At 41.5% G+C, this 27,350-nt stretch overlaps 1 protein-coding gene across 5 annotated transcripts in view; it reads left to right on the top strand.

Moving 5' to 3' along the window:
* npy2rl (neuropeptide Y receptor Y2, like) overlaps positions 1-24,296 on the top strand; it is a 37,893-nt gene extending 13,597 nt beyond the window's left edge. For 4 of the 5 annotated variants that reach the window (XM_027287754.1, XM_027287753.1, XM_027287756.1 and 1 more), the window contains 5 exons: positions 8,224-8,445; positions 8,732-8,864; positions 16,140-16,305; positions 17,546-17,699; positions 18,807-24,296. In XM_027287754.1, the coding sequence (XP_027143555.1) occupies positions 8,257-8,445; positions 8,732-8,864; positions 16,140-16,305; positions 17,546-17,699; positions 18,807-19,388 (1,224 nt within the window). In that variant the 5' untranslated portion in view covers positions 8,224-8,256 and the 3' untranslated portion in view covers positions 19,389-24,296. The remainder of the gene's footprint in view (positions 1-8,223; positions 8,446-8,731; positions 8,865-16,139; positions 16,306-17,545; positions 17,700-18,806) is intronic. The other variant, XR_003463728.1, reaches the window with a different exon arrangement.
* Positions 24,297-27,350: the final 3,054 nt, after the last annotated feature.

Below are 27,350 nucleotides of genomic sequence, written 5' to 3' on the forward strand. Positions count from 1 at the left end.
CAGAGACTCTTACCGTGCTGCCTTCAGGGTCGCCTGCTCTCCTCTCTGATCAGATTTACAGCATCTCGTGCCCTCTGCAGCTGATGCATCGAAAGGTCAGCGAGCGGACGCCACGGAAGTCTTCGTGTTTCATCGTTGCGGTGCGATAGATTTACGGTGCTGAGCGGTCAGAGGTTGGTGCCTTCTTCAGGGTAACGGAGGGATGTGATTACATTATCATACATGTCAGAGTTCACTGTGGATATACTGAGGGTTTGCCCTTCACCGTGACAGTGATAGATGATTTCTGTTGGTTCAAGAAAGGAACTCTAACATACTTTGTTACACTGATGACAGCTGAAGTCTTTTCAGTGAGGATCTAGAGGTAGGAAGGTACTACAACACTTACACATTAATAAACAGTGTTGGAATACTTTTACCGGACTGTCTGTGATGGTAAACTTTTGCTATTTTGGTGTCATAAATCGTCGTGGATGGCCTTGAATAAATAAACATACTGACCCTTGAGTGATACGTCTGCGAGTTACACCTTTTTTCAAAGTTACTTACTTTCTGTCTGCATATCAAGAGAAACATGAGACAGCCAACGTGGACATCGGGCCTCAGGTCTCTCAGTCTGAGACTCAGCAATGACGAGATCTCGTTAAATCATCTTTTAATGAGCAGACCCCCAAAGGCTCAAGTGTTAATTGTGCTGTTTCATGGTGATTGATCTTCAACTCAAACTGGGATGATGAGGCACTTTAGGATTCTTCAGCTCTTGGAGAAGCTTCTCTGCTCCCGATCGGTCAAGTGGCCTTCTGGATGATAAATTGCAGAGGTCGGCAGGTTTCTACACAAGACACAAGAGCTGCTCAGTCATCTCTCCCTAGATGCATAAAATCCACAAAAACTGACCTTAAAGACGATGTTGGCCTGGATTTTAAATTCAGCTCCGACCGTTTCATTTCCCGCTCGGCAGTAAAAGTAAATTGACGCTGCCTGGCGTGGTGCGACTTCCTGTTAAAGCGCCGCGGGCTGTAGGATGACAGAGCTGTTATCGCCTCCGCCTGACTCTTTTCTCCTTGCTCCAGTTCCTGTTCCGCCAGGCTGCCGACGAATCAGGCACGTTTGATGAGGCGCTGCAGGCAGGACGCTTCGTACTGATGTCCACAACTGAGAGCTCATTGTGGATCTAAACGGCACAGCAGGGCGACCTCATAATAATTATCGGGTCCTCTAAAAAACAAAGGATACGTTCATTTTTCATTGTATATAGACTCAGAGAAATCAAACAAAATGGAGAAAATGGCAACAAACAATCAAAAATTAGATTTTGAAGTTATCTCAGGACAGTTTCCATACAGAGCAGGTCCAGACCGTACTCTTTATAATATTATTTACAGAGAACAATTTCATCATGAGCAAGCACAAGACCGGGAGAGAGGGAGCAATAACAATAATGATGATAACAATATCGATCAATAGTATTTGTAGTGGGCATCATCAGGGACCACATCAGCAGGCTCAGCCACAATTCATGAGAACCTGCAAGACTAAAAAGCAGAAAATCTCCAAGTAGTTAAGTTAGTAACATGCATTAATGGAGGAGCAGCATAACTAAGGGATGGTTCAGGACTCACCTGATATCCTCGTACTTCATGTTATATGGTTGCTGTCAGGTCAAAACCTAACCAGCTATAAGTTTGGTTAGGTTTTACCAAAGACAAGAGTTCTCGTGTCCTTTTCTGCATGCATTAAGATATGAGAGGTGAAAAACGTACGCTTGTAGTGCAGATAGTCCAAACAGGGATCCACATGCATCCAGATGACAACATTTATCTCAGCCACACTGATGGTACAACCTGTGAATTTCTCAGTTCATACAGGGGCAACAATATACCCTGCACATGTTTGTTTCAACTGGCTGACACCAAATCGTCTTGACTCTCCCACCCCCTTTTTGACCTGTTAGTTCCTTGAACCAGAAAAGTTCTAGAGAAAGAACTAAACTCAGAAATGAAAAGTCCCTCTGGCACCTCCGTGTTTGCATTTCTAATGCATGCAAGATGCCAAATACGGCAAATTAGTCCAACAACAGATTAAAAAACAACAATGGCAGAGTTGCAAACATCCATTTCCACACAGGAGAAAACAACAATGCCGATTCAGCCAGGCCAAAGTAAACGACCTGCTGAGTGTGCGGGTATTTATTTATTTAACTTTTCTTTCTCTTCACTTTCTTTGTGCTCTTTTTTTTTCTTTTTTGTTAAACTAGTCTGGAGTCTGACAAGATAAATTAGTTTTACTGACAGTGCACACAAGTCATAGCAGCCGCAAGGTTTGTGTCAGCGACATTAGGCAACTTGGCAGTGATGGGAGCTATGTCAGAGTAACCCTGTTCGGACCGTGATTCCTGCAGTAGATGAAGTCCAACATGCAAGAAATAATCTTTAAAATAACAGAATTGGAAGAGGAAGCGCAGCGGCGTCTGTTATTGTGCATTTTGTATTTCTTGTTGCATCTCTAGCATCGTATTAATCATGTATCATTATTATTCATCACCTGTTTCAGTCAGCTGTTATGAATTCTCTCTCCAAATCAATAAAAACCTTACTCATTATAATAAACCTTCCGTGTTGAACCCACATCTATTAAAGGCCAGATGATGGTTAAATTAATGACATGTATGTGAGATTTAAAGCTTGGTTAGACAGGTTCATGCTGCATTGTAAACCACTGAGAGTTGGCAGCCTTTGTGGACATGCCTACCCCCTTTTAAATTTAACAGCCTGACTCAATAAGCCTGCTAATTAGGCAATCAATTAACCGTTGCATTAGAAAGGTGGTTAAGAGAGAGCAGAGCTTTTCAGACTGCGAGGCAGAACTCCCCCATGGGGGTACCTGGGTTATAAGGGCGGGATGTGGAGGAAGATATTTGAGAGAGAAACACAACAAGGAAATGAGCTATTCTAGGTCAGCACATTGATTAGTCCAGCATACAGTCAGCACACACACCTCATGGAGGCAATTATGGTATGGCTAAGACTCACAATCCTTTCTTTCAAACATGATGAATTAAAGATGCTTCGTATAACTTCGGAGTGTGAATCATACCTTCAATATTAAGAAGATTCAGTGGTAGTTGTCTGAAAGTCTGAAAAATGTACCTTTGGACTGAAACAACCCATTACTCTTAAAACAAACAGCCATTGCATTTACAGTTAGTCATTTAGCAGAAGCTTTTATCCAAAGCGACTTACAGAGAAGGGAACAATCCAGGTACAGTGTGGTAAGAAGCGTTAAATGCTATGACAGTTCTTAAGGAGTAGATTTGTTGTGTAGTGGTAGGAGAGCTGGAGGTCTTCAGGAGTTTTTTAAAGGTAGAGAGGGACGCCCCTGATAGGAACTGGTAGTGCATTGATCTCCAATAAACTAAAGGCTGCTGGTATCAACAACTTGCATACATAACTTAACTGATAACTCATACCTCAACATATTTTAACTTTAAACCTTTCCATGTAAATTCTCTTGTTGATGTTTTGAAAGTATTCTCAGACTTTATTGAAATGAGTATTGGGGTTTCTGAACAGTGAGCCATTAAAACAACGGGTCGTCCCTGTAAATCCATGGGTACGTTGCAGATTGATACCGGAGGACACTTTTAATGCCAATTTGCCAAAATATAAACAAATGGCTAAAGGCTAAAAAAAAACTTTACAGTTCCTATGGGACTTTTAAATCTGCATTGAGGATGAATATGAACGATGCACATTACTTTTAAACTGCAGGATCACCCAGAGCAGAAAACTCGACTTGTTCAGTATGCTCTCGTCACCTTCATGCTCGGTTTTGCAGCACCTTTTTTTTCTAAAGATATTCAAACTGCAGCCTGGAAAGGAAACACTGGGAATTGAGAATAATGGAAACCGAGTCAGGAGAGATTTGTTAACCTTGGCTTCAGTTTGGGTCACTTACACCTCGGAGAACCAGTTTGATTAAATTAGAGAGTTTACCACACTTGCTTTGCTCCGGGGTGGAAACAACATCCTGTGAGTGTTTCCATGTCGGGTCTCTTGATGTTTTCAGATAATTGTGTCTCTTTGATTTGACCCAGCTTATCACTAGTGCCAGCGTCGTCCTCGGAGAGAGATCCAGCAAGATTTCAGTCGACCAGTGAATGTCAATGAAGTCACTCGACAAATGAAGTGAAATCAAGGTGTTCTTTTGAAAGTTTTCACTGTGAGCCAGAGGTTTTGTGTTTGATCAGTGATAATTAGCAAATCAATCATTTGCTTAAGGTCTTGATTGGCTTTAGAAGATAACAGAATGTCTGTTAAAGAGAAATGACCGACATGTTTAGTCAGACATGATGTTCATACTATGTAACCAATCACAAAGGTAGAAGCAGACTCAAAGGAGGCTGAATTCAAAGATCTGAAACCGAAGTATTTTTATAAATCTATGCGCTCTTCAAATCCACCAGACTTCATTCACAAAAACGTCATTTTATCTTTCAGAACATGCGAGTTTCCAAATGAATGCCAGCTGCTGCATTAGTAGTTTAGCAATTCCTGTGATTTGGAGTTAAAATTACATTTTGTCAATGTCAGGTTAAGTCTTTGGCTTTGGTAAGAGCAACAATGCTAGCAGCTTCAGTGCTTTGTGTTCACAGTGTTGCTGTAATGCTGAATATAAGCAGGCTGAAGGCAATGTCAAGTATTTAAACCAAAGTATTGGACAAATTACGCTGCCAGATGTGTTCAATTACCGTTACCTAACGTAGCATGTCTACCAGTGGCCTCTTTTATGAATAAAAGATGCTTTATAACAAAGGTATTCATTTCTTTCCCTGACAGAATTTTATGAATCAAAATGCCAGTTCAGTCTATTGTGCTGCTCGGTGGTGGTTCATTCGTAGTAAACTACACCCACCTGGTTCACAAAGAAAGTTTGAACACGCTTAAATTGGATTAGCCTCGGGTCTGGGAAACAGTGGCCCACAAGTGCTTTGTCACAACAAGAAAGAAGCTCAAATCTGACACTGAGCTCAAACTGCAGCATGAAAACAGCCTTTGTAAAACTGTTCCCACTGCAGATGCAAGATTAATGTCCGCAGTCACAAAGACGAGGCTGGTAGCCACGTTTACTTTAACATGTGGCTCCAGAGGCAGGAAGTCCGTTTTTAGTCAATGAAGTACAAACAGGAAATGTTACGTGTGTCAGCGGGGAGGTCGTGTTTCTTTAAAAAGTAGTCGAGGTTTATTTTTAGGTCAGCAGTCATTATGTGGAGCAGGGAGCAGGTGTCGGCTCTTTACAAATGATGCTGTCTAATTTCATCAGGGCATCGACAGCGAGAAGCTGACGTTTGAACTATGGAGGACAAAAAATTACAAGAATAATAAATAATGATAAACAATTAAATACATTAATGAAAAATAAATCGATATTGGTAAGCTGGAGGATCCCGTGCTGCAAAGCAGAGTCTGCAGAAATAACTGTATTTGTTATAGATCACACTGCTGCACAAAGTAGTGAGCGCCACATTGTCGGCTAATTCAGTCAAAGTTAATGTGAACGGGCGTGGTTATGTATAAAAGATGCTGATATCTATTTATTTATGAACTGTCTAGGTTAGTTAGATATTTTTTCTTATTACCAAATGTGTTTATTTTTAATTTATTTGTGTATTTAATGATTTATTCCAGCATTTATTTATTTATTTACGTGTCATTTTTGGTCCTTCGTGTGATGCTACGGTTTTAATTTTGAATGTTCGCAGCAGCAGTCTGTGATGAATGTGTGAGTGCCACTAAAACTCTTCATTTACATATTAAAGTCCCACTCGAGCCTAATTTTGATGTCGTGCTGAAGAGCTGAATCAAAAACCTCCTCAGAGAGGCGTGAACGTGGAAAAGATGAAAACCGGTAGGTGAGTTTGCAAAACGCTGTTTCGGTTTCTTCTGCTGAGTGTGATTTGGCACCATCACTGATCCTGTGGGCACCGAGTGTGAGCAGGACGGAAGCTGAACGCCCTCAGGCAACTTGCTCAGTGAATCAGCTCACTGAAGTGTGTGTGTGTGTGTGTGTGTGTGCTTCACACACGCAAGCTTGTGTGACTTGTATGAGATTGCAGTTGTGTTTGGATTGTTTGTGAGTGCATTCGTTTCCCCCGGTCGGTGTTGGTGTGAGAGTGTTTCCATGTTAGTATTCCTGTGCTAATATCTGAGTGTGTGCGTGTGTGTTGAAGTCTCCCTGGAGGTCAGCTGACTGGACGACATCACGGAGCTGTGAAACGGAGAGGTCACAGCTGTGTGTGTGTGTGTGTGTGTGAAGAAGCCGTGACACAGCTGGTGTGATATTTTCCCACCTGTGAACCGCAGAGTTTAAGTGTCTGCTCTCCGAAGTACAGCCGGATAGTTCAGCCATGAAAAACTGGAATGTTTGGATTCTGTTCATTTCAATAAAAGTTGCTCACACTGTGCAGAAACACTTTCTTTATCTCTTCTTTATTACAAAGCAGGTAGAGAAAAACCACGTTCATGTTATCTCAGTATACTGTCCTGACGCCATGTCTACATTGCACTTTAATGCATTATAAACATACTCTAAGTTAGACTGTGCTTATAGCAATGTATAATTAGTTATGAAAACTTGTCAGTACTCAATAATGCTTTATAACGTTCATAACACAAACATATTATAATAAATCATTATATATTTTTTTCATAGATGGTGAAAGCACTGCCATTTTATTGCAATGATCAAGGTGAAATAGAATCTTAATAATTTTAATGCATCATAATAATTTTATAATGTATATATTATAACGTGATGATAAAGAGGTTTTTGTTTTAGAAACAGATCGATGACTCTTCAAACAAATGAATTTAACTAATTAAAATTAATTAAAATTTTCCATAAGAAAGGATAGTTTGTTCATATACGCTGGAAAACAAAACTATTCAACAAACCAGTTTCACAGATGTCTCTTTCATAACATTAAACATCATCTTGGTTACAATTGATTATTTTGTTGCAGTGACATAGTTGACCACTAGGTGGAAATTTGCAGACTACGCAGAGTCCCTTTTTTTTGTTGTTGGCCCGATAAACGTATAAAAGGTGAAATATAGAAATTTCCCCACAGCATAAGCAACAATAATCTAGTGCAGAAGACCTTACTCGTTCTGACTGATCGCAGGGAAGTGTCCCCATAAGTCATCAAAAAGTCAGGTGGTCCCCACAATGTAGTGTGCGTGAGAATACTTGCGATCCATGGTAATAAAGTAATGAATATTTGGCACTTTGAGTTCCTCAAACAAATGTTTCTGTTTTGTCATGATTCATTGAAACTTTCTCTATGTTCTGAAGAGAACTTTGTTTGATTATGTACTGTACATTTAAGAGACAAAAAGTACAGGGAGTTTAGTTTTAACAGCTGGCACGCCAAAAACTTTCACTCCACACACACGGCCTGAAACAATCCGAGCTTGCAAAAAGATTTTTCTTTTAGATTCTGTATGAATATTTGCAGCCTGAGGGAGTGAGGCCAGTAGGTGCAGCCCAGTACAACCACCATCTGTCGCTTTGCATCGTGCTGATTAAAGGATTCACTTGCTCGAGGGCACCTTGAGAACAGTTTTTTAAGTGAAAATCTGTCCAGTTTCACAAGTGAGAACAGTTTTTTAAGTGAAAATCTGTCCAGTTTCACAAGTTAATGTGGTAAATACTTATGCAGAAATCTAATTGCAACATTATAATGGACTTTGTGGATTTCTGACTGAGTGACCTAATTATTATCCACAAAGAAATCCCTCAGTGTGAAAATGAGGACGAGGAAAGTAAAACATGATGAAAAGTAGGACATGCTGTCGGGATTATCAGTTTGTGAGTGAAACTATGTTATATATAAATGTGGTTTTGGAGTAACCATCCGCTGCATGATAATAATTTGAGACAATCGGCTGTTTGTTTAGTTCTAGAGATGTTTAAAAAAGGTTTTGAAACAAATGAAACTAAATGTTTGACAAGTGAATTGTCCTGTTTGGCAAAGTTGCACTTGAGAGAAGATGGAGCAGATATTTCCTTCAGGAGATGGTGGAGACAAAAAGCAGAGCATTAATATTGGACTTAGATTCATTAGTTGAACACAAACTGGACTCCAGTGTGGTGATACTGTTTGTTTCATGACTTCCTGTTATTTACCTGTGTGTCCATCCATGTTTGTTTGTTGTCCCACAGGCTATGAGTGTCTGTAAACACATATGATCGGACATGGAGGCCGTCAGCGCAGTCAACGCCACGCAGGACGAGTTCCAGCTCCTGCCTCTGCCCGACGATGACCCCGGCAACCGTGGTTACCCTGACTACGACCCAAATGTTGGCGCTAACGCCCCGGCGTCGCCCACATTGATGTTTGAGGGGGTGTTTCCAGAGGACCCCATCAAACAGCTGAGCGTACAGGTAGAGGTTTCATATTGTAGCTCGTCGTGACAACAAGTATCTCTGCAAACAAGTTGATGCTGTTTTTTAACCCGTAGAGTCGACAGGGTTGCAAACAGCCAAACATAAAGCAAAGTCAACAAACACGGAAGCACACACCTGGTTTAGCATACCCATGAACACTACAAGAAAAGTTCAGCTCAGGAGTGACGACTTACCTCCGTTATTTCAGTTTCCAGCTCGCTGCAGTCGAGCTGCTGCTGCAAACAACCGTCTCTGACAGCTGCGTTGTGTTTGTTGTCTGCAGGTGGTGTTGATCTTGGCCTACAGCACCATCATCGTGCTGGGGGTTCTGGGTAATTCTCTGGTGATCTACGTCATCTATCGTTTCAAGACTCTCCGCACCGTCACCAACTTCTTCATCGCCAATCTGGCTGTCGGTATGGTTACACACAAACGCACAGATACACATTAACACACCATTTGTGTGTGTGTGTTCTCTGTAGGTCGCCTGTGATGGTGACTCAGACATCTATCAGCTGTTATACGCCGTTTCTCTGTGATTTGTCTGCTGACGAGGAGAAACCAACGTTACTGTTGACATGGATGAGTATTTGAGGAGTGTACACCTGTCGTTCATACACTAACCCTGCTTCTTATTTAAAGAGCGGATACATCTGTGAATACAATTTTAATGTGAGACAGACATGAGATCAGAAGAAGCTTTGATTCAAAGTGTTAATCCGCTGTTTTACACCTTATCAATGAATATTATTATACTTTACAGCTCGTAATATCTAAAAGGCTCCGTGTAACGTAACTCGTTTGAAGTGATGAAATCTATGCAAATCTTAAATCTGAACAAATGGAAATAAGACGAGCAGAAGGAATCTGCGTCATTGCATGTGTCAGTCGGTTTTAATCTAATCACATCGTGTTCATTAGCTGTAGAAAGTCCACTTCAGCTCAGATTGTATAATCGATGTTTTATCTTTTAACAAACACAATAGACCATATAACGTAACGTAAACTTTCTTGCTCTTTATACTACGTCAGCTGACTTCTACAGAACATTGAAATATGACATCACATGGACACTACAGTTGTACCTACAGTGTCAGTTTGAAGCACTTACCCATCATATTGAAACGAATTGTTACCAGGAACAGAGACTCTGTATTCATGAAGGCCTGTGGAGCTTCTCATGATTTTAATGAGCTGCAGAAAATCTCAACTCCAAACATCAGACAGGATTTAAACAAACAACACAAAGGCACGGCCGACACTTAACCAATCATCTGTTCGCCGTTGCGACATGAATAATGTTTTCTTGGAGTTAACAGCCTTGACGCACGGCGGGTAATCTCACCTCCACCCTATTTATCTCTAATGAGACGAGCATTCACGAGTCCCCCGCCTGTGACGTGACACACGATGCTCTGTTTCACACCGGTTCATAATTAATCACACTTTTACTGCCTGGATCGTCAGTTTTTGCAGGTACTGAAGGTGTTCATTAAATCCTTTTAAACTTAATTTGATGATCGACGTGAAACAAAGACTCTGATGCTCTGTGTGAAGATGTTTCTCATTAGAAGTTCACGTGGGGGAAAGGAACGATTAGAACATGAAACACAGCAGCACACTTATGAATCAACATAAAAACAATCAAACAAATAATTAGCAGAGTTAATTAAGCAGCACACCAGCAAATAAACACGACATGTAATGGAGTGTGAAGTGGTGGAGGGCTGCGTTCACGTTCATGGACGATAATGCAGTTCATAAATAAAGTTTATATTGAAGAGGAACTGAGGAACTCTGAACCACAACTTCACATCAGCTCTGGTTCTTGACCCGGTTCTGTTCCCATCAGTAATAAACCTCCTCCTCTGTGAACCATCTGTAGTTGAACAGGCTCGGTCCTACTTGGAGAGTCAGGAAACAGACTAAACTCAAACCTTGTCATGGTGTTCTGATCCTGATAGGTGAAGGATCAGAGTAAACATCATATCACTAATACTTTAGGGGCCTCACAGATTTCCAGTGAAATATGTTTTTGTATCACAATGTGAGAAAAGTCATGAAAAATGTTGCCACATGTTCAGTGTGAGCATTTTGTAATGTTTGCTGTCGAATATGAACAACATTTCTCTTGGGAACTTAAAAAGTTTAAATCCGTGTATCATCTTCAGATTCAAACAAAACTGTGTAACTATCTAATTCATCACCTTACAGCCCATTCAATTTATCTTGTGACCCCTTGGAGGAGCTCTGACCTCGACCACTATCTGTAAACAAGTCAAACCATCAGTTAGAAACACATTTACATTTAAATAGAAGAACAGTCCTACAATAAATCTGCAGTTTGTCAGGTAGCTGAATCATTGTTGAAAACCAGAAGAGATAAAAAAACATCCAGTATTTTATGAAAGAACCTTTTAACTGGGTCCATAACTAATCTAGTTGCACTCTGATGGTCCAGAGATGATTTGAGCTAATTAAAGTACAATTTAATATGTCCAAAACAAGGAAGAAAAGAACAATTCACAGATGTCCAAGCTCCTCATCCTATCTCTAAGGCTGGCCTAGCTCTAATTCTTGAGCGTTGGAACATACTGTAGCCCGTGGTAACGTTAAATTAAATTGGATGCAAAGTTAAACTCACTGCTGGCTATGATTAATAAACACACACACACTGACTGGCCGTGTCCCAGAAAAACATTCATGAACAGCATGAACCGAGTTCAGTTTTCTGTGACAGCAGGTGGATTTAGACACGAAATCATCAGCACTGGTCAGATAATCAGAAGTGAAGGTTTAGGGTATCATCTGTCCCGCACAGTCAAACTTCAGATTAAAGTCTGTTTGTTCACTCAGCTGTTGATTTCCGTGATTGTCTCCTGAGCTGCAGAACCAATCAGGAGCTTATTCAGCAGCATTGGACCCGATGTGCTCCATGCATATAAAGTCTGAGGAGCAGCCAGTCCTGGTTGGACCTCCTCAGAAAAATATAACAATAGTCACTGTCAAGTTATTGATCTACAGTTTACTTGTTAGTAATATCCTCCCAAAAAACAGCAATTATGGTGAAAGATTTTCTGGCATGTTGGCTGAATGTAAGGTTTCTCCACTAGTATGGCCTCATAGAGGACACATAATCACATGTTCTCCACTAAAATGGCTTTATTCCCCATGGAAGGGCACTCTAGAGGCTCCTTCATTACATTTTTCTCCACTGGAGGGGTCGACGGTTTCGTAGGCAGCAAACAGAAAGATGCATTTATGGTGAAACAGTTGTTGGAACATTTTCCGGCATGTCTGGTAGCTAAGAGGTCCCTGCAGCATGTTTCTCCATAAAATGCCCTGAAACATGATTTCTTCACTGGAAGAGCATTGTAGACGTGTTTAATTATGTTTTTTGTACTTTCTTACCCATGGTGAAAGCACAAGGAAAAATCTGACCAAGTTTGCAAACTCTGTTGGGCATCATTGCCGGTGGCGAACGAAGAACCGGTTTTGGTTTGTAGCAAAGGACGTAAAAAAACATGATACTATATGGGCCAGATGACAGTCACCATTGAAAGTCATGTTTCGTTCGTCTCGATACTCCCACAGGCACAGCTGTCATCCCTTCTCTTCCTATTGTCTTCACTGTTCGTCTGAAAGAACCAAACATTCGTATTTTACAGCTGAGTAAACCATAACTCTCAGTGGAAGTGGCAGCTGTCTTTCAGCGCACCTTTTTTTTTTAATGAAAAGAGACAATTATTAGGAGCCAGCAGGAGAATATTAATGCATGAAGTCAAACCTGAGTGCCGTTGTCTATCTTTCATTGTTACATTGAAGGTTAAAATTTTACTGTGAGAGAAAAGAGAAGGCGGGAAATGAAGAGTGCAAGTGTAGGAGAAAATGACAGTCTGCTCCTTTAGAGACAAATTATTTACTTTAATGTTTTCATGAGAGAAATAACAAGACGAGACAACCCGAGAGAAGAACTCAAAGCAGGACTGAAAATTACTGATAATAAAATTCACTTCCTGTGAAACCTTTGCATTCATGCATCAAATGTTGAAAATATAGTATGGCAGAATAATAGAGGAATATAACGGAGGTGTAGGTCCTTGATCCACACTGCTGTACATCACACCTGAAGTCAAAGTGTCTCTACTTATGCAAGATGTAATTATAGTGAAGCTGTTCCATTTTCTGTCTTGTAGGCCAGCTAAAAGCGCACTTTAATGGGCATTGCAACATGTTTTCCACTGGAAAAGTACCCTAGATAATGCACCATTTCCACTACATGAGCCTCCTAGAAGACATTTAATATTTTCTCCGCTGAAAGGGCTCCCTAGAGAGTCATGTTTTCTCCCATGGAAGGACCCAGAAGAAGGCTCTACATCATGATTTCTCCACAAGGGCGACCATCTGGATCTATTTCAAGTTCAGGGGCACCAGAGGTGGTGACTGCCTTGCCAACTGTTCAAATGGGTTGAATGACACACTTTTGGACAATCTCCCCATGACACAAACAGTTTTATATGTCCCTTTCTTAAAGCTTTTCTTTCTTAAAGTTTCAAGATATCTACAGGGAGCAACAGATGTTCCATATTTGATGTTTTCTTAATGTGCTAGCAAAGCTCCAATTGAATGAATTGGATTGACAGGAGCAGCCGAGCGCCGCTGTGATGAATATCACAAGAACAGAGCAGCGGTGTGATTTGATGTGATGTGAAATGTGCAGAACAGTAGAACGACGGCAGCCAGAAAGTTGTCGGTTCAATTCCCCCCGAAACAAAACAGAAGCGGGCAGGCGAGCAGACAGTTTGTGATAAACAAACAGAAAAACCGGGCGACTGAGCGCTCCACTGCTTCGCCCACAGCCTCGTCTGCTCATCTTCTTTCATTGCTCTGTTTGGGCTTTTGTCCTGTCTGAATGAGAACAACGGCTGCTGTTTCATTTCATTCAACCCAAATCATATTCGGCCGTTCATAGACCGCTGAGATGTGACTTTTAGGAGGATATGAGTGCAATTTAATAGCTAAGCCAGAAGTGGGTAAAGGGAAGAGATTTCAAAGAAGATACTGAGATAGCAGGGAGTTCCACAGCTGAGGGGCCAAATGCCGATCAGGCTCATAGGGAGTTAGCAGATTAGAGAGGCAGGAGTCGGACTACATGAGGCTTTAAAAATCAGTCAAATCTTAAAATCTGTTCCAAATCTCTCAGGTAACCAGTGAAGGGCAGATCAATGTGATGCGGTCTCTTCTCTTTAGAACATGTTGAAAGTCTGACAGCAGCATTTTCTATCAGCTATTGCTGATGCTTTGTCTTTTGAAACCTGAATGAAGTGTGGAGGAGATTAAAAGATGCATGAGCTTTTCTAAATCTTCTGAGGAAAGGAATGGCCTGATCTTCATAAAAAGCAACGACTGTACTTTATTCACCTGAGCATCAAAAGGCAGCTCAAAAAGTTATGAGATAAAGCCCCCAGATGGGATGATGGGATTTTAATGCAGCGTGTGCTTTTGAGTGCAGGGAAATTTTAGACACTCAGTCCTTAATTTCAGCGAGGCAGTACATGATGTCTATTTGCATTTTCTGTTTTATTTATTGATTCTGTTTGACTGCAATCAGGACTATCACACACACCTGTTTTCCATTAGCTTAGTCACCATTTATGACACAAAGAGAGGAGACCTACAAAATAAAACATGAAACATTACCAGGTACCAGACTTTATCAAAGCATACAGTTGGGTATCGTCTGCATAGTGATTTATATTATGTCTGCATATGATCTGATCATTTAATTGATGATTTGTTTTGGCCCATAAATGATGTTGATCAGATGTTTTTATGAAGCTCAAGAGACTTCTGCAAATGTCTTTTGTCCACAACCCAATAGCATGAAGTGAATATTTACATTTAAGGCTGAAATAACATCATTTCTTAAAAAACACTTAATGATTAATCTCGTCTCAACTGGAGCTTGAAGTTAGTACATATATCCCCGATGAGCTTTAGTTGTTTAGTTTGGAGGACTTGTTGTAAACTTGTGGGTGCTGCTAAAATTAGAAAAGCTCTAATCTTCGCAGACAATAGTGTCTACTAATTATTCCTGTTGCATTTTCAAAGATCGTGTCTTCATGATTGTGAAATAAGTTTTGTTACAATGTCCACTTATATCAACTAAAGCATGTTTAGCACCGTTAGGATTATTTGGTTATGGAAAAGGTCAAACTCACATTTGGCAAATTAATTTAGTTGTTAATTAACTTAATTTTAATGAGACAGGGTTGCCGTGATTATTGAAACTGGCTCATAGCGTCTTCACGACAGATGACACACATCTTTGATGTGAAAAATTCTGCCGTTAAATGTTCTGCTTTTTTGCTTGTGTATTGTGTCCTGTGTGTATTTTGTGTTTCTCATTCACACAGCCGTCCTCTTTTACGTGCCACTTTAAATCTGCTTCCTTTTTGTCTCTCGTTTTTGTCCTGAGGCATCACAGGAAGCAGAAGGCCACATTTTGTGAAGAGTAGGCAGAGTTGGACATCAGGCCCAATGAGTCCCTGCAAAGCTTTTATTTTTGTCTGACACGATTTGGCACGATGCCCTTATCCCAAACTAAACGTCCCTAAACTGACGTGGTTCAGAGGGTTGCAGACTTTGCCAGTGTTCAGCCCCTCCCGGGCTCTCCTGTACCAGACAGAGTCACGTCTTGTTGGAGGCCTGATAGAGAGAATTCAATAAATGCAGCTGCACCTGAGGTCCAATATTCTCCCACACCTCGACCGGTAGCCGATCAATCACAGCAGCAGGTGGTCCAGGCAGAGCAGGAATGAACCTCCTGAAAAGTGCAGTGAAGAATCTGATAACTTCATAACTTCAGGTTTGAATCCACATCTTTGTTTTAACCATGACCCTACCCAAACCACTGGGGTGACGTGATGCACAAAAAAAAAAATTTCTAATGTTAAAACTAATAGAACCATCCATCCTCGGCGTCAGCAGATGTTTGCCCTCACACATGCAGAGGTGGATCTGATTGTCCTGACACGTGACCTGCTGTCTGCTGGACAGACGGCGTCTCTCTCTCTCTGGTTGGGGACGGATCTGATGATCCCCCGTTATTTTTCCGCTCCTGTCCTCGGATGACTCCGACAGCTCAGCGCTGCAGCTGCTTCATCTGCTGTCACTCATATGACATATGAAAACATTTTTCCAAAGCATAAAGGAACAGAGGCAGAACAGGAAACTGATTATGATAATAACCGGTTATGTAAGGATTACTTCTGTTGGTTGGATGTGTAGGTGGTTACAGATATGTTCCCCTGACAGCTTGTTTCCACGTCTTATTAGCCCAGATTTCAGATTTGTCAACCACAGACTCAGTTTGTCGCTTCTTGCCTGTTACCGAGGGAGAAGCTGCATGAAAATCACGTCGCTGATCACCACACACATCACGGCTTACATAAACGGCCCCATGCCTGCACAATTATCTGTTCTCCAGGGGTAAAAATAAAGATCCCAAGAGAGGTGTACTAACCTCGTTCCTCCATGTTCTAACTGTATTTATGCACCGATTCACTTTATGTACACTTTAGATTCATTTAAAAAGTCAAACTTTTTACAGCCGTTAAACTCCAGAAGAAATATTAAAGCATGAGTGCGTGCTGATATTCAGTATAACTGTTGGTCTTCTTCATCTCCAGCCGACCTGCTGGTCAACACGCTGTGCCTCCCCTTCACCCTCGTCTACACCCTGCAGGGAGAGTGGAAGATTGGCAGCACCCTCTGCTTCCTGCTGCCCTTTGCCCAGGGGCTCGCCGTGCATGTCTCCACGGTGACGCTCAACGTCATCGCCCTGGACCGCCACAGGTGGGTGGAGCTTAAAGAGGAGGGGTGACTTGGGGTTGTTGGAAAGCTGTGTGATATGTGCTTATACTATACCTGCTGTCTTTAGTTAGCTTGTGATCGCTCATCCATTACATTGATGCAGTTATAAGAAGCTTGTAAAGGTTTGGTCTGGTGATTGAACTACTAATTTGATGTTTATTTAATTTACCTTACTTTGAATGCATGTGCCGTTTTTAACTATCAAAGGAGGGTTGCACATTGTGCCAAAGATCTTTTAAATAAAACCATGAATGTACAGAAATGTCATTGAAACATGGAAGTCAACTGGCTAAAGGTTTAAATGAGAGTCACCATGTAAATCCATGTTCTGTCATGCAGATCGAGATCTTGCACTTTCATAAAAACCCTCAAATGCAAACGGATTAAGACAGCTGGAAACACTGAAAAGCACCTTTGGCAGCTTTTAATTTGAATAAACAGACAGCTGCCAGAAGACCCACGAGACTCAAAACCAAAGCGCATTGTGCTGCAAGGCCGTTTTACAGCTCTGGACCTGAATCTTAAAGTCAACTTCAATGTTTACTGGAGGCCAGATCAGAAAACCTGAGAATCTGTGTAATGAGTTCACTTTTTCTTCTGCTTGTCGACACTGTTGTTGTTGTGCCGAATAAGCTGCAGCAAAGACTTTTTTTTTTGTTGTTGTTGAACTTTAGACTACAGTTGAGGTGATTACTGGAGTCTGAAGAAAAACATGAAATGTGCAAAAGTTTTAAAACTTCTTTGTCAGCGTCTACATTAGCTTCAGAGACCCAGACGTTCTGTCCAGTTTTGTTAATTATTGGCCATGCCAGCCTGTTGGGGGTTAGTTTGTTGTGTTAGCATGCAGGCATCTTCTCTCACAGTCCTGTTTCTTGCCGACATCTTTTTGTTGTTGTCGGATATTTTGTTGTGAAACTCTCTTGAGAAGCATAATTTCGTTTACATGACCCAAAGGTTGGCCTCCTATAGAACAGAGCTGCATCAAATATTTAGCGTGCAGGAGTCTAACCTGCACTTTCCTGTTGTTGTATTATCACTTGCAGTGCGGTAAAAGCGTTTCATCTCTCTGCAGTCTGCTGCAGTTCATGTAAGCATGTTACCTGAAGACGATGACGTTGTTTGTCATTCATTATTGATCCACGACAGTCGCTCCCGGCTCTTTCTAAAGGTAAAAACCTGCTGTGGGGTTGTGTAACATTGACGTGGTGTTGTTGTGTTTCAGGTGCATTGTGTACCACCTGGAGACCAGGATGCGTAAGGACGTGTGTTTTGGGGTGATAGCGTTGACGTGGGTGCTGAGCGCCGTGCTCGCCAGCCCTCTGGCCATTTTCAGAGAGTACGGCTCCTTCACTCTGGGGCCTGGACACACTATACAGGTACACACACACACACACACACCTGTAACACATGTACAGATCAATGCCCTCGCTTCCCCCCACATCCGACTCTTTGATCTCCACACCACCTCTCACATCCTTCATTTTTCCCTCCTCTCTACTCACCGCTCCATCGCTTTCATCTCTACCTCCTTCCACACCATCCTCCCCTTCCACTGCTTTCATCACACCCCACAGATCACTCGCTCTTCGATCCCTCCTCTCTTTACCCTCTTTTCAATTCGACTCCTAATACATTTGTTGCGTGTTTCACTCACGCCTTCATTCATGATTGTATTTAGTCATGTTTTGTGCATGTGTTTGATAATCTTTGCTCCGCTGCCCACAGAAATGAATTCAATCTTAACAGTGTACAATCAAAACAAATTTTAATAGAATCCAAAGCAATCTCATCTAATCGACAATACTTAACATAATCTAATGAAACAGATCTAATATAATTTAAGTTATACAAGCTAAACTAAAACAGAACAAGAGCCAGAAGGCATAGCTCAGCCTTCCAGTCCCTCCACGTTCCAACCCTCACCTGAGGTCATGAGGTTTGGGTAGTAACCCACAGAGCGAGATTGTGGTTTCTTCCGCAGGGTGTCCGGGCTTATCCTTTAGAAGAGCTCGGACATCCCGAGGGACCTCATAGTAGAGCCACTGCTCCTTCACGTGGAAAGGAGCCAGCTGAGGTGGTTTGAGCATCTGATTATGATCCTCCTTGGGCACCTTACTTCGTTTGGCGGAGCACTGAGCATGTCTAACTGGCGGGAGACCCCGAGGCAAACCCGGCTGGGGAAACCTTGCAATGCCCCAGGAGGAGCTGGAATGCTGAGGAGGACAATCCATCTAAACACACACGATTCAAACTTAATCAAACAGAATTAAAGTAAACTACACAACACTACAAAACTAAACAAACCAAACTAATTATCCATATCCACATCTAAACAAAGATACAAACACTGAATCAGTGTTGGTGCATCAACAAACTGTCATTGAATCAACGTTGTTCAACATTGAAAACCCTACACCCAAGCTAATCAAAGCTAACATATATGAAACTAAACAATGTGTCCTTTGTCCTGTCCGCTCTCTCAGGTGTGTACAGAGAAGTGGCCTGGTAAAAGCACAGATGGCACCATCTACAGCATCTCCATGTTGATCCTGCAGTACTTCCTGCCGCTCTCCATCATTTCCTTCGCCTACGCCCGCATCTGGTCCAAACTGCGTGGCCACGTCAGCCCTGCAGAAAACGTCGGCAGTAGCAGCGCTGGCTCCGAGCGTCACCGCCGGCGCCGCAAAACCACCAAGATGCTTGTGACCATGGTGGTGGTGTTTGCTGTCAGCTGGCTGCCTTTCCACGCCTTCCAGCTGGCAACGGACATCGACAACACGGTGCTGGACATGCGCGACTACCGCCTGCTATACACCGTATTCCACGTTATTGCCATGTGCTCCACCTTTGCCAACCCGCTGTTGTATGGCTGGATGAACCGCAACTACCGCGCCGCCTTCCTCGCCGTCTTTAAGTGTCGTAGGGGAGGTGAGAGGGGAAGGAGCGGCCGGCTGGACAGCATTCACCCCGTCGGAGGTGGAGCAGGTGGCAGAGGAAGGGCAAAGAAGATAGTGCTTGAAACCCAAGACGTGGTGTCCACCCACTTGAATGCCACTGACGTGTGAGGCCCTGAGGGAGGTGGCGAAGAAGAAGAAGAAGAAGAGGGTAATGGAGGAGAAGATGGGGAGAGATGACAAGAAAATAATAAAGCAGGAATTTAAAGAACCATTGTCAGGAAATCTTTTGTTCCCAGAAGACAATCGCAAAGAAAACGAGATTCCGCACAGAGTCAGAAACGAAGGGAAAATAAAGACGTGAGAGAAAATAGAAATGATGGAGAGAGGGAGGCGATGGGGGGATTAAAGTGTTTTTGGAAGCCCAAAATAGAGGTGGAGGCGTAGACGAGTGGGGATTATAATAAGAAGAATGACGAGACAGCAGAGGAGAAGAGGAGCCACTGAATGACTCAAGGTCTCCTCGAGGTCCACCAATCGAGGCGCCTGTCGCTTTGGGGACATGACCTCATCATGACGGAGGACGCAGCCACTTTTTGTTTTTTTTTGTGTGAAGGACGCTGACAAAGTGAAAAGAAGTTTCACAAAGGGATCAAGAGAAGCTTTGGAAAGATTCAAAACAATTCTATAACAACTTTTGACAACTCTTGTCAGAACAGGGCTTTACTCCATCTTCATTCCACATGTGAAGCATCTTGCTCGTACATACGGTATAATCCAGTGTGGCTTACAAAGGCATTACGGAAGCAGCTTTGGTTACTGTGAGGAAAATGAATGGAGTGCCCGTACTTTTCTGAAATCAGAAGCCATTAGTGATTGAGCAAAAACTTTTTGTCAGGTGAAAGCAAAAAACATAAATAAATAAATATTTATTCCCTTATTCTTGAGTTCAGACGGAGCTGAGGAGGACGAAGATGCATGATGCAAGCTTTGTGAAATCTCAGACATTGTTACGTAATGAAATTGTGTGTTTTAATAATCATCCTACAAAGAAAGCCTGACGCAGGAGTGCAAAAAGAAAGACGTAGGTGGACAAATTTATGTGAGACTAAAAAATACAAATGATTTAGATTAAAATGTTTGTTTGTTTGTTTGTTTTTTAAAGGAGATGAAGGACAAAGAATCGGAGACTGAAGCAGACGAGGTGGAGGGAGAATGAAGTGAGGGCTAATGAGGCAAAAGAAAAAAGCGAGAGCTTTCAAACGAACATGCACCAACAGAGAAAACATCTTTGTAACAAGCGGACAGATGAATGTTTGCACAAAAAAAAAAAAGCTCATGTTTTTAACAGATATTTTATGTTATGATCAACTGTGGTACACGCTTCACACCTTTCCAAACGTCTCGAGAGGACTGAGCCGTGATATTGATCTCTCTTATTAAATTCGGGTGCCTCCGCAGTCGGCTGACTGTAAACACATTTGCAGTTACGCTTCATGACTGACGTTAATCTGCAGCAGATAATAAAACATGAAAAGATTGTTCACGTTTGAAATGAGGCTCATTTCGGGAAGACGTCATTGTTATGGTTTTTTAATGTCAAGACATTCATTTCAAATCACTACCAATAGTTAATATTTATTTGGGAGTGTTTGTGTTTTCTATTCACGCAGTGGTTCACATTCGCGTCTCGTGATCAAAAGGCCTCTTCGACCTTGAACTGAGCCTCTCGGGCAACTCTTACAAACTCAAAGGCTTGCAAATAGAAAAAAAAAGATTCATTTATTGATCATAACCAGCTTTTCAGGAGACTTAAAAGAACTGATAACATAGTCTGATGTGAAACCCAGTCAAAACCAGAGCCAGAGATCGTCTCTTTCTCTTCGCTTACACCCGATCTATGGCTTAACCCTCTGTTAGAGAGAGATGAGGATCAGCTTCAGAGGTCTGCTCAGCTTCCTGACTCCACACCCCCACATTTCATTTACTGCATACAGATCCCTCCGGAGACACTTTGTTTCACACAAGCAATAGCACTAAATCTGAATTCAAGGGTGCTGAATTTTTCACTACCTGGCTTTGTAGAACAGCAAACAAGCCAATCACAAGGTTACATTTAGGTAGAGGTGTCCAGGTTAACCCCTTTTTATCCAAAGCACATCTATCTATCTAGCTGCCAATCAAAATGCAGTTTACTAAAGCCAGTATGTTTTTATCAACCATTAATCAAGCCCTTTGAAACGGTGCCTTATCGGCCTTTTCCACTATGGGAACTAACGTAATGTGGCAACAAGTCCATGAATATGAATTTAAATCAGTGCTGAGGTCGTTCTAAATCCACGTTCAATGCACAGATCGTTTGCAACTTGGAAAACAAAGCAATTAATGCTACAAGTTTATTTAAATTTCCCATTTGTGTAACATTGGAAGTAACGTTATTAGCAGAGCAATAATGCTACATCGCTGTTTTATTTTCTCGTGAAGAAACATTCGCGTTGCTTCCTTCTGCGATGTTGCTGAGTTGATTGGTCACATTAAAAGAGCGCCATGGGAATTTCTTGAGTTCTGTTTCCATGAAATGATTCGAAATGCCTCAAAACGTGTTGATGGAGGAGCTCGTAATGAATAACTGAAATATCCTGTTTTCTGCAGCACAGTGGAAAAATCTGTCAGAACCTAACACAAAGAAAGAAAGCTCCTCAGAGTTCAGGCCGTGGGTTTGTTAATGCCCCGTAGTGGAAAAGAGCCAATATTAGACATTTAGATGCTGAATGTCAGGTGTCACTGACAACCCTCCATACTGCCTGCTGCTATCCCATCATGCTCCAGTGTAGACTGAACTCTTTAGCTCTTTACAATGACATTTTGACATGACAGCTCTCTATTTGTTGCTGTCAGATTTCAGTTTTTACACATGAGATTGCGCACGTAGGTCTTAATTTCCACGTTTCCAAATTAAATGCATCACTCAAAACGTTATTACCAAAGCTCGTTGAAACTTTAATTGCCTAATTGTAATTACAACCCTCAGTCTCCCTCTGGCAGGAGCTGTATGAACATCTTAATTTAGTGTAAACACAGCAGACTGAATAATGACCTGCAAACATTTGCACAATGTGAATGAGCATTACAGCAGCATTAGTTTGAAACTGTTACATAAGCTGAAGAGGTAAAATCCTTGATGTTTTTTGGATTTATCCTCCGTGTCCCTCTCTTGTCTTTTCCTCTTTAAATCCCTCGATTCTCACTCTCTCTCCCGCTGAGTCGTGTCACTGCCTCGCTTGACCCGCAATCCCACAATCCCTCTGTTCCCTCCCACCAGCGTACCAGCTGTTTATCTCGGTCCTCGTTTCATCTCCTCGTCAGTCTCCTCTGCACTCTTTTCGCATGCCTCAAAAAGCTCGAAACGGCGTCTTCATCTAAAGGATGAACAGAAGGTAATTAATATAAATGTTTGTTTTACTTTGGTATGATGAAAAACTGCAGCTTTACAAACAGCTGAAATGTTGTCAGCAGTTCATATTTTACTCACACGACCGACTATCATCGGTTTTAGAGGCAAATGACTCAGAGTTGAAGAATAGGTTCAACCATAATGTGCTTTAGTTTCAAATGGCATCCTGAGTTATAATCCCCAGATTTGAATTTGGATGTTTTGACCGTTTTGAACGATGTTGTACTTTAGGTGGAAGCAGGTCAAACGGAGGTTTCAGAAAGGCAGTTTGACGTCATCTGGTTTATCCCCAAAGCTATCCCACAATGCAGTGCATGGATTTGTCGTCATCATCTACTCGTCAATAGACATGGGGCTTCGGACGAGTTGTTTTGGATGTTTGATGTTCTGAATGTAAAAGTCACATTTATTGGACCACTTAAACGCTCGGATGGGCATGAGACTCTCGGTTGAGTTGTCAGTACAAACATGTTGGAAAATATCCCTGATCATAAAAGTCAAATAACTGAGCCTGTGAAGGGAAAGTGGGGCGGTTTAATCTTTAATTTCAATGACTTTGAATTGCCTAAATGCTGTGATATATTCAATTTGGTGCTTGGCAATACAGTGCCTAAAAAGTCCATCTGTCCATCATTCAAGAAACTGACTAGAATCAATGAACTCAAGTTTTTTAGGTGTTGTGAATGCTCACATCACTTCCGGCAGAAAACCTCCCGTTATTCCAACTACGTTTTTAATGAAAGAATCATATTCTCTAGTTTTTGTTGTTGTTGTTGTTAATCTTGACTCGAGCCAGAGAGTTTCATATCTATCGAAACTGTACAAGTTTGACTCTTGTAACATTGTCTACTGGGAAAAATACACTTTTGCTTCCAGATCCAGGGCACGCACACGAGCAAGCTAGATTACTCGTTAACTCCATAACCTGCTAGTTAGGTCTCTAGAGGGTACTAGAACATCGTCTCCATAGTGCTGTGTCAGCACTGGAAAGGGTCTTGCTACATCCCTTGTTATTCTGCTGTCTTTAAACCAATTACAATCGCCTTGGGCAACACTAAGCCCAGAATTCAGCTAGCCTTGGGGAACTTGTTTTAGTGGAACATTCGAATGTGCGGAAGCAAGTTCTGGCATTACCATGGCTAAATCTCCGTAAAAGAAAACAGTTGGTAACTTATTTATGTTTGTACATTTAATGAACCTCGTTGTAAATCCAACATGAATCAAGTTTAGTCAGCAACATGTGACTTTTCGTGACGTTTCGCAAACTCTGCCTTCATTCTGGGACAAGCTTTGGAGGACTGAAAGTAAACGAGATGGTGTCAAACTGCGTTCATGGATCTCAAATATAAATGTTCTTTGTGTGCTTGTCTTTTATCATTTGCAGAAAAGAAGTGAACAGTTATTTAGTTTGTCACTGATAATGTTCCGATGTATTCTGACGAGGTTTGTGTTGGGAGGACACAGATGCTGCTCGACCTTTTATCAAACATGAATGTAAACTCATTTGTAACATGGCTTTAATGTTGTATATTGTGTAATTCTGTGTAAATATTGACTGTGTGAAAGACTGTAACCGAGCACAAACTGTTGGTCTTTACAACAGATGTACTATTCTCAAGCACAAACAAGCCTCCGGACTCTTTCTTACAGTGTGTGTCCTTGGATATGTGTGTGTCTACTATACAGTATAATTGCAATAAAAGGTTGACCACAGTTTCAGCCTTGAAATATAGAGCAACAGACTAGAATGCCATGCACCACCATAGTGCTGATGTAGTCTTTGGAGAACCGTTTAAATTTAGCTGCATTATTACTGCAGTGAGAAAACTTTTTTTTTTTTATGTCTGCTAGGCTGCAGAAATAGAAAGTTGTTGGGAAGCCGACAGGATGTTTCCTAAATTACTATTATTACAAAACCGAGGCTGGCACTTACTATAAACACTGTAGTTTTTGAAATGTAGACGATAATCGTGTCCGCTCCAAAGAACAAAAAGTGCATTACCTTGGCCTCTTATAAAAAAAATGAAGGAACCCATGGAACAAGCTGATCTTTAGAAGATGATGCAGAATAATACATCACAAACTAACAACGTGTTTTAGGGTGGATTTATTTAACAATAAAATACAAGACAAAAAAAGTTAATACAGGTTTATTTGTGAAAACAATTATTTATAACGAGCAGACGCATGCTTAGGTGTGTCCGAACCTTCATTAGTGGTGTACGAATGTGTCTGAGTATTTATTCGTGTGCGTGTTTTCAGGGTTAATTTGCATGGTAGCTGTTCCATTTCAACTCTAACAAGTTTATTCTCAACAGATCCTAATTAGCTGTGAGTAAAAGTATGCCGGTCTCCACGGCAACTGGAGTTTGAATAACTTTTGTATCTTGATGTGCATCGTACAAACCGAACGAGTTTGTGTATGAGGGGCCTTCAGGGACATTATTCATAATTACTTTACTACTAGGATCATTGTATTCATTATTCCCATAGTTTGCTTACTTATTCTAAGTAGTTTTAGGCAACAAATAGTCATTGCATTTTTGTCAATGTTTTCCTTCTTTAAACTAATTCAGTTTTACAGACCTTATGTGTTCAGTTAATGGTGCACTGCAGTACTGATAGACCCCATCCTTCACAATCCGCCTTCCCCCATAAACCTAGTGGAAACACTGTTGCGTGACATCATCCACCTTCCACCTTCTCTTCCCCTCTCTCTGTGCACTCAAGCATCGAGCACATCCAGTGAGCTCAGCTGGTCGGTGCTCGAAGCGTCACAAGAGGTTAAATCTTTTCTACACAGCGCAGCCAAGCACGAGGCTAAAAAAGGGACTGCATAGACCTACATTATTTGTTTAAAGTCACTATGATGTGAGGGATGCATAGATGATGCACAGGAGGCTGCGCACTTCATGTCTCGAATGGTTATTTCTTTTGCTGAACAGTTCGTCTGTTCATTAAGCTTCTCATGAGCGGGGGGGGGTAAATCGAGCAGCAGCAGGATCACGCCCTGTGAGAACACCATCCTGACAATCGTGCCGCTATAATGCAGAAAGTTGTCGGTTTGTGTCCGGTCTCATCTCATCAACAAAAACAAAACATATATTTCATCACAGATTTAACTATCAAAGATCTGTTTTCAGCTTGTCGAAGGAGTCTCAAGTCTGTCATAGTTTTCTTCTCCTGTACAGTTTCATTTATATAGCACCAAATCCTAACAGAAGGTATCTCATGACAATTTCCATATAGAGCAGGTCTACAGCGCCTTCTTCATCATTTACAGAGACTCAACAGTTCCCACCATGGGCAAGAAAAACAGAAACCTCGAGCAGAACCAGGATCATGGTGTATGATCATCAAGTGTCATTATCGACACAAGTCTGGACTTTTTAGTAGTTCATGTAAAAGTTTTTATGTTTTCATGAGGCTTTTTAGTTGTGTGTATTTCATTTGTGTGTCTGATAGGAAATGTACATTTATATTCGCTGACGTTTTTGAATTACGTCCCTAATGGCTCCTCATATTCATTTTTCTACATTATAATTGTAATAGTTAATCATCTCAAACACAAAATATCAACTTCAAACTGTGAGCGGTTAAAGAGATTGTAAGTGTTTATAATAGATTTTTGTGATGGATTATACACTTTGGTTCAGCAGCAGATGGATTATTTCATTTTATTTAAAAAGCTGAATTTTTCCAGACGTTACATCATTTTTGAGCAAATGCAGTAAACATCCGCTTACTGCAGTCACCTGCTGACATTTCAGTTCAGTCTCTGACAATGTGTGGTTAGATAGCAGTGCAACAAAGCTCTCATTTATCTCCAATGTCAGCTCGGAGAGCCACAGCTGCAGGTCTGTCCTTTACAGATTCGAGTGTTTCTGCTTCTGCTTTACTGAACAGAGAGTTTTACCGATGCTTTGTGTCGACAGTGACTGACATTGATCTAAATGTTCAACACAAAGACGTTGGTGCTGGATCCCATCTGGTAGCTCCAGGTGTGAGTCAGTTCAGCAGAAATATCTGTGACTGATGCTCAGCCTCGCTATGCAGCACAAGACATTTTATCAGTGTTGGAGAGGGGAGTGCAGATAGTGTTATTCATTCACACGTCGTCCATCAAGGAGCTTTTAAATTTGAACTGAAAGCCCTTGAATGTGCGCTTTGGGGAGGTTTCATTGTCAGCGATCACAGTGATCATTACCATGAGGAGATTATTGAGATAAGTGGGAACACCTATGACAGAGCTGTGGAGTGGCCACAGGAAAGAAACGACTATACATATCAAGACCACGATTTACTAAGGAGGGCTTGAAATGCCAATACGAGCACACAAGGGAGTCTGATGTGCTGGCTCCCTGTACGTAATGCCACTGTAATGTGTATGAATTATCCAAAAATGTGCAAACAAATTGTGTTCATGAAAACATGGGAGGAGAGATAAAGAGTTGAATTTTGTCCCTTCTGGATTTCCATACTGGTTATAAATTGACATTCACGGAAAATGATCTGGGAAAATTAATTAGCAAGCAACCCAACAACTACTTTAAAATAAAGGAGGACTGTGCAGAACTTGGTATACGGTGTCAAAGGTACTTTAAACAATAGGACTGCATGATAAGTAGAGCATTGCGTGTGCTTGCTAAGACGCTATCGAGATACATAAAGGTCATTAT

The sequence above is a fragment of the Larimichthys crocea genome, chromosome XIV, assembly GCF_000972845.2.
Source record: "Larimichthys crocea isolate SSNF chromosome XIV, L_crocea_2.0, whole genome shotgun sequence".
NCBI lineage: Eukaryota > Metazoa > Chordata > Actinopteri > Sciaenidae > Larimichthys > Larimichthys crocea.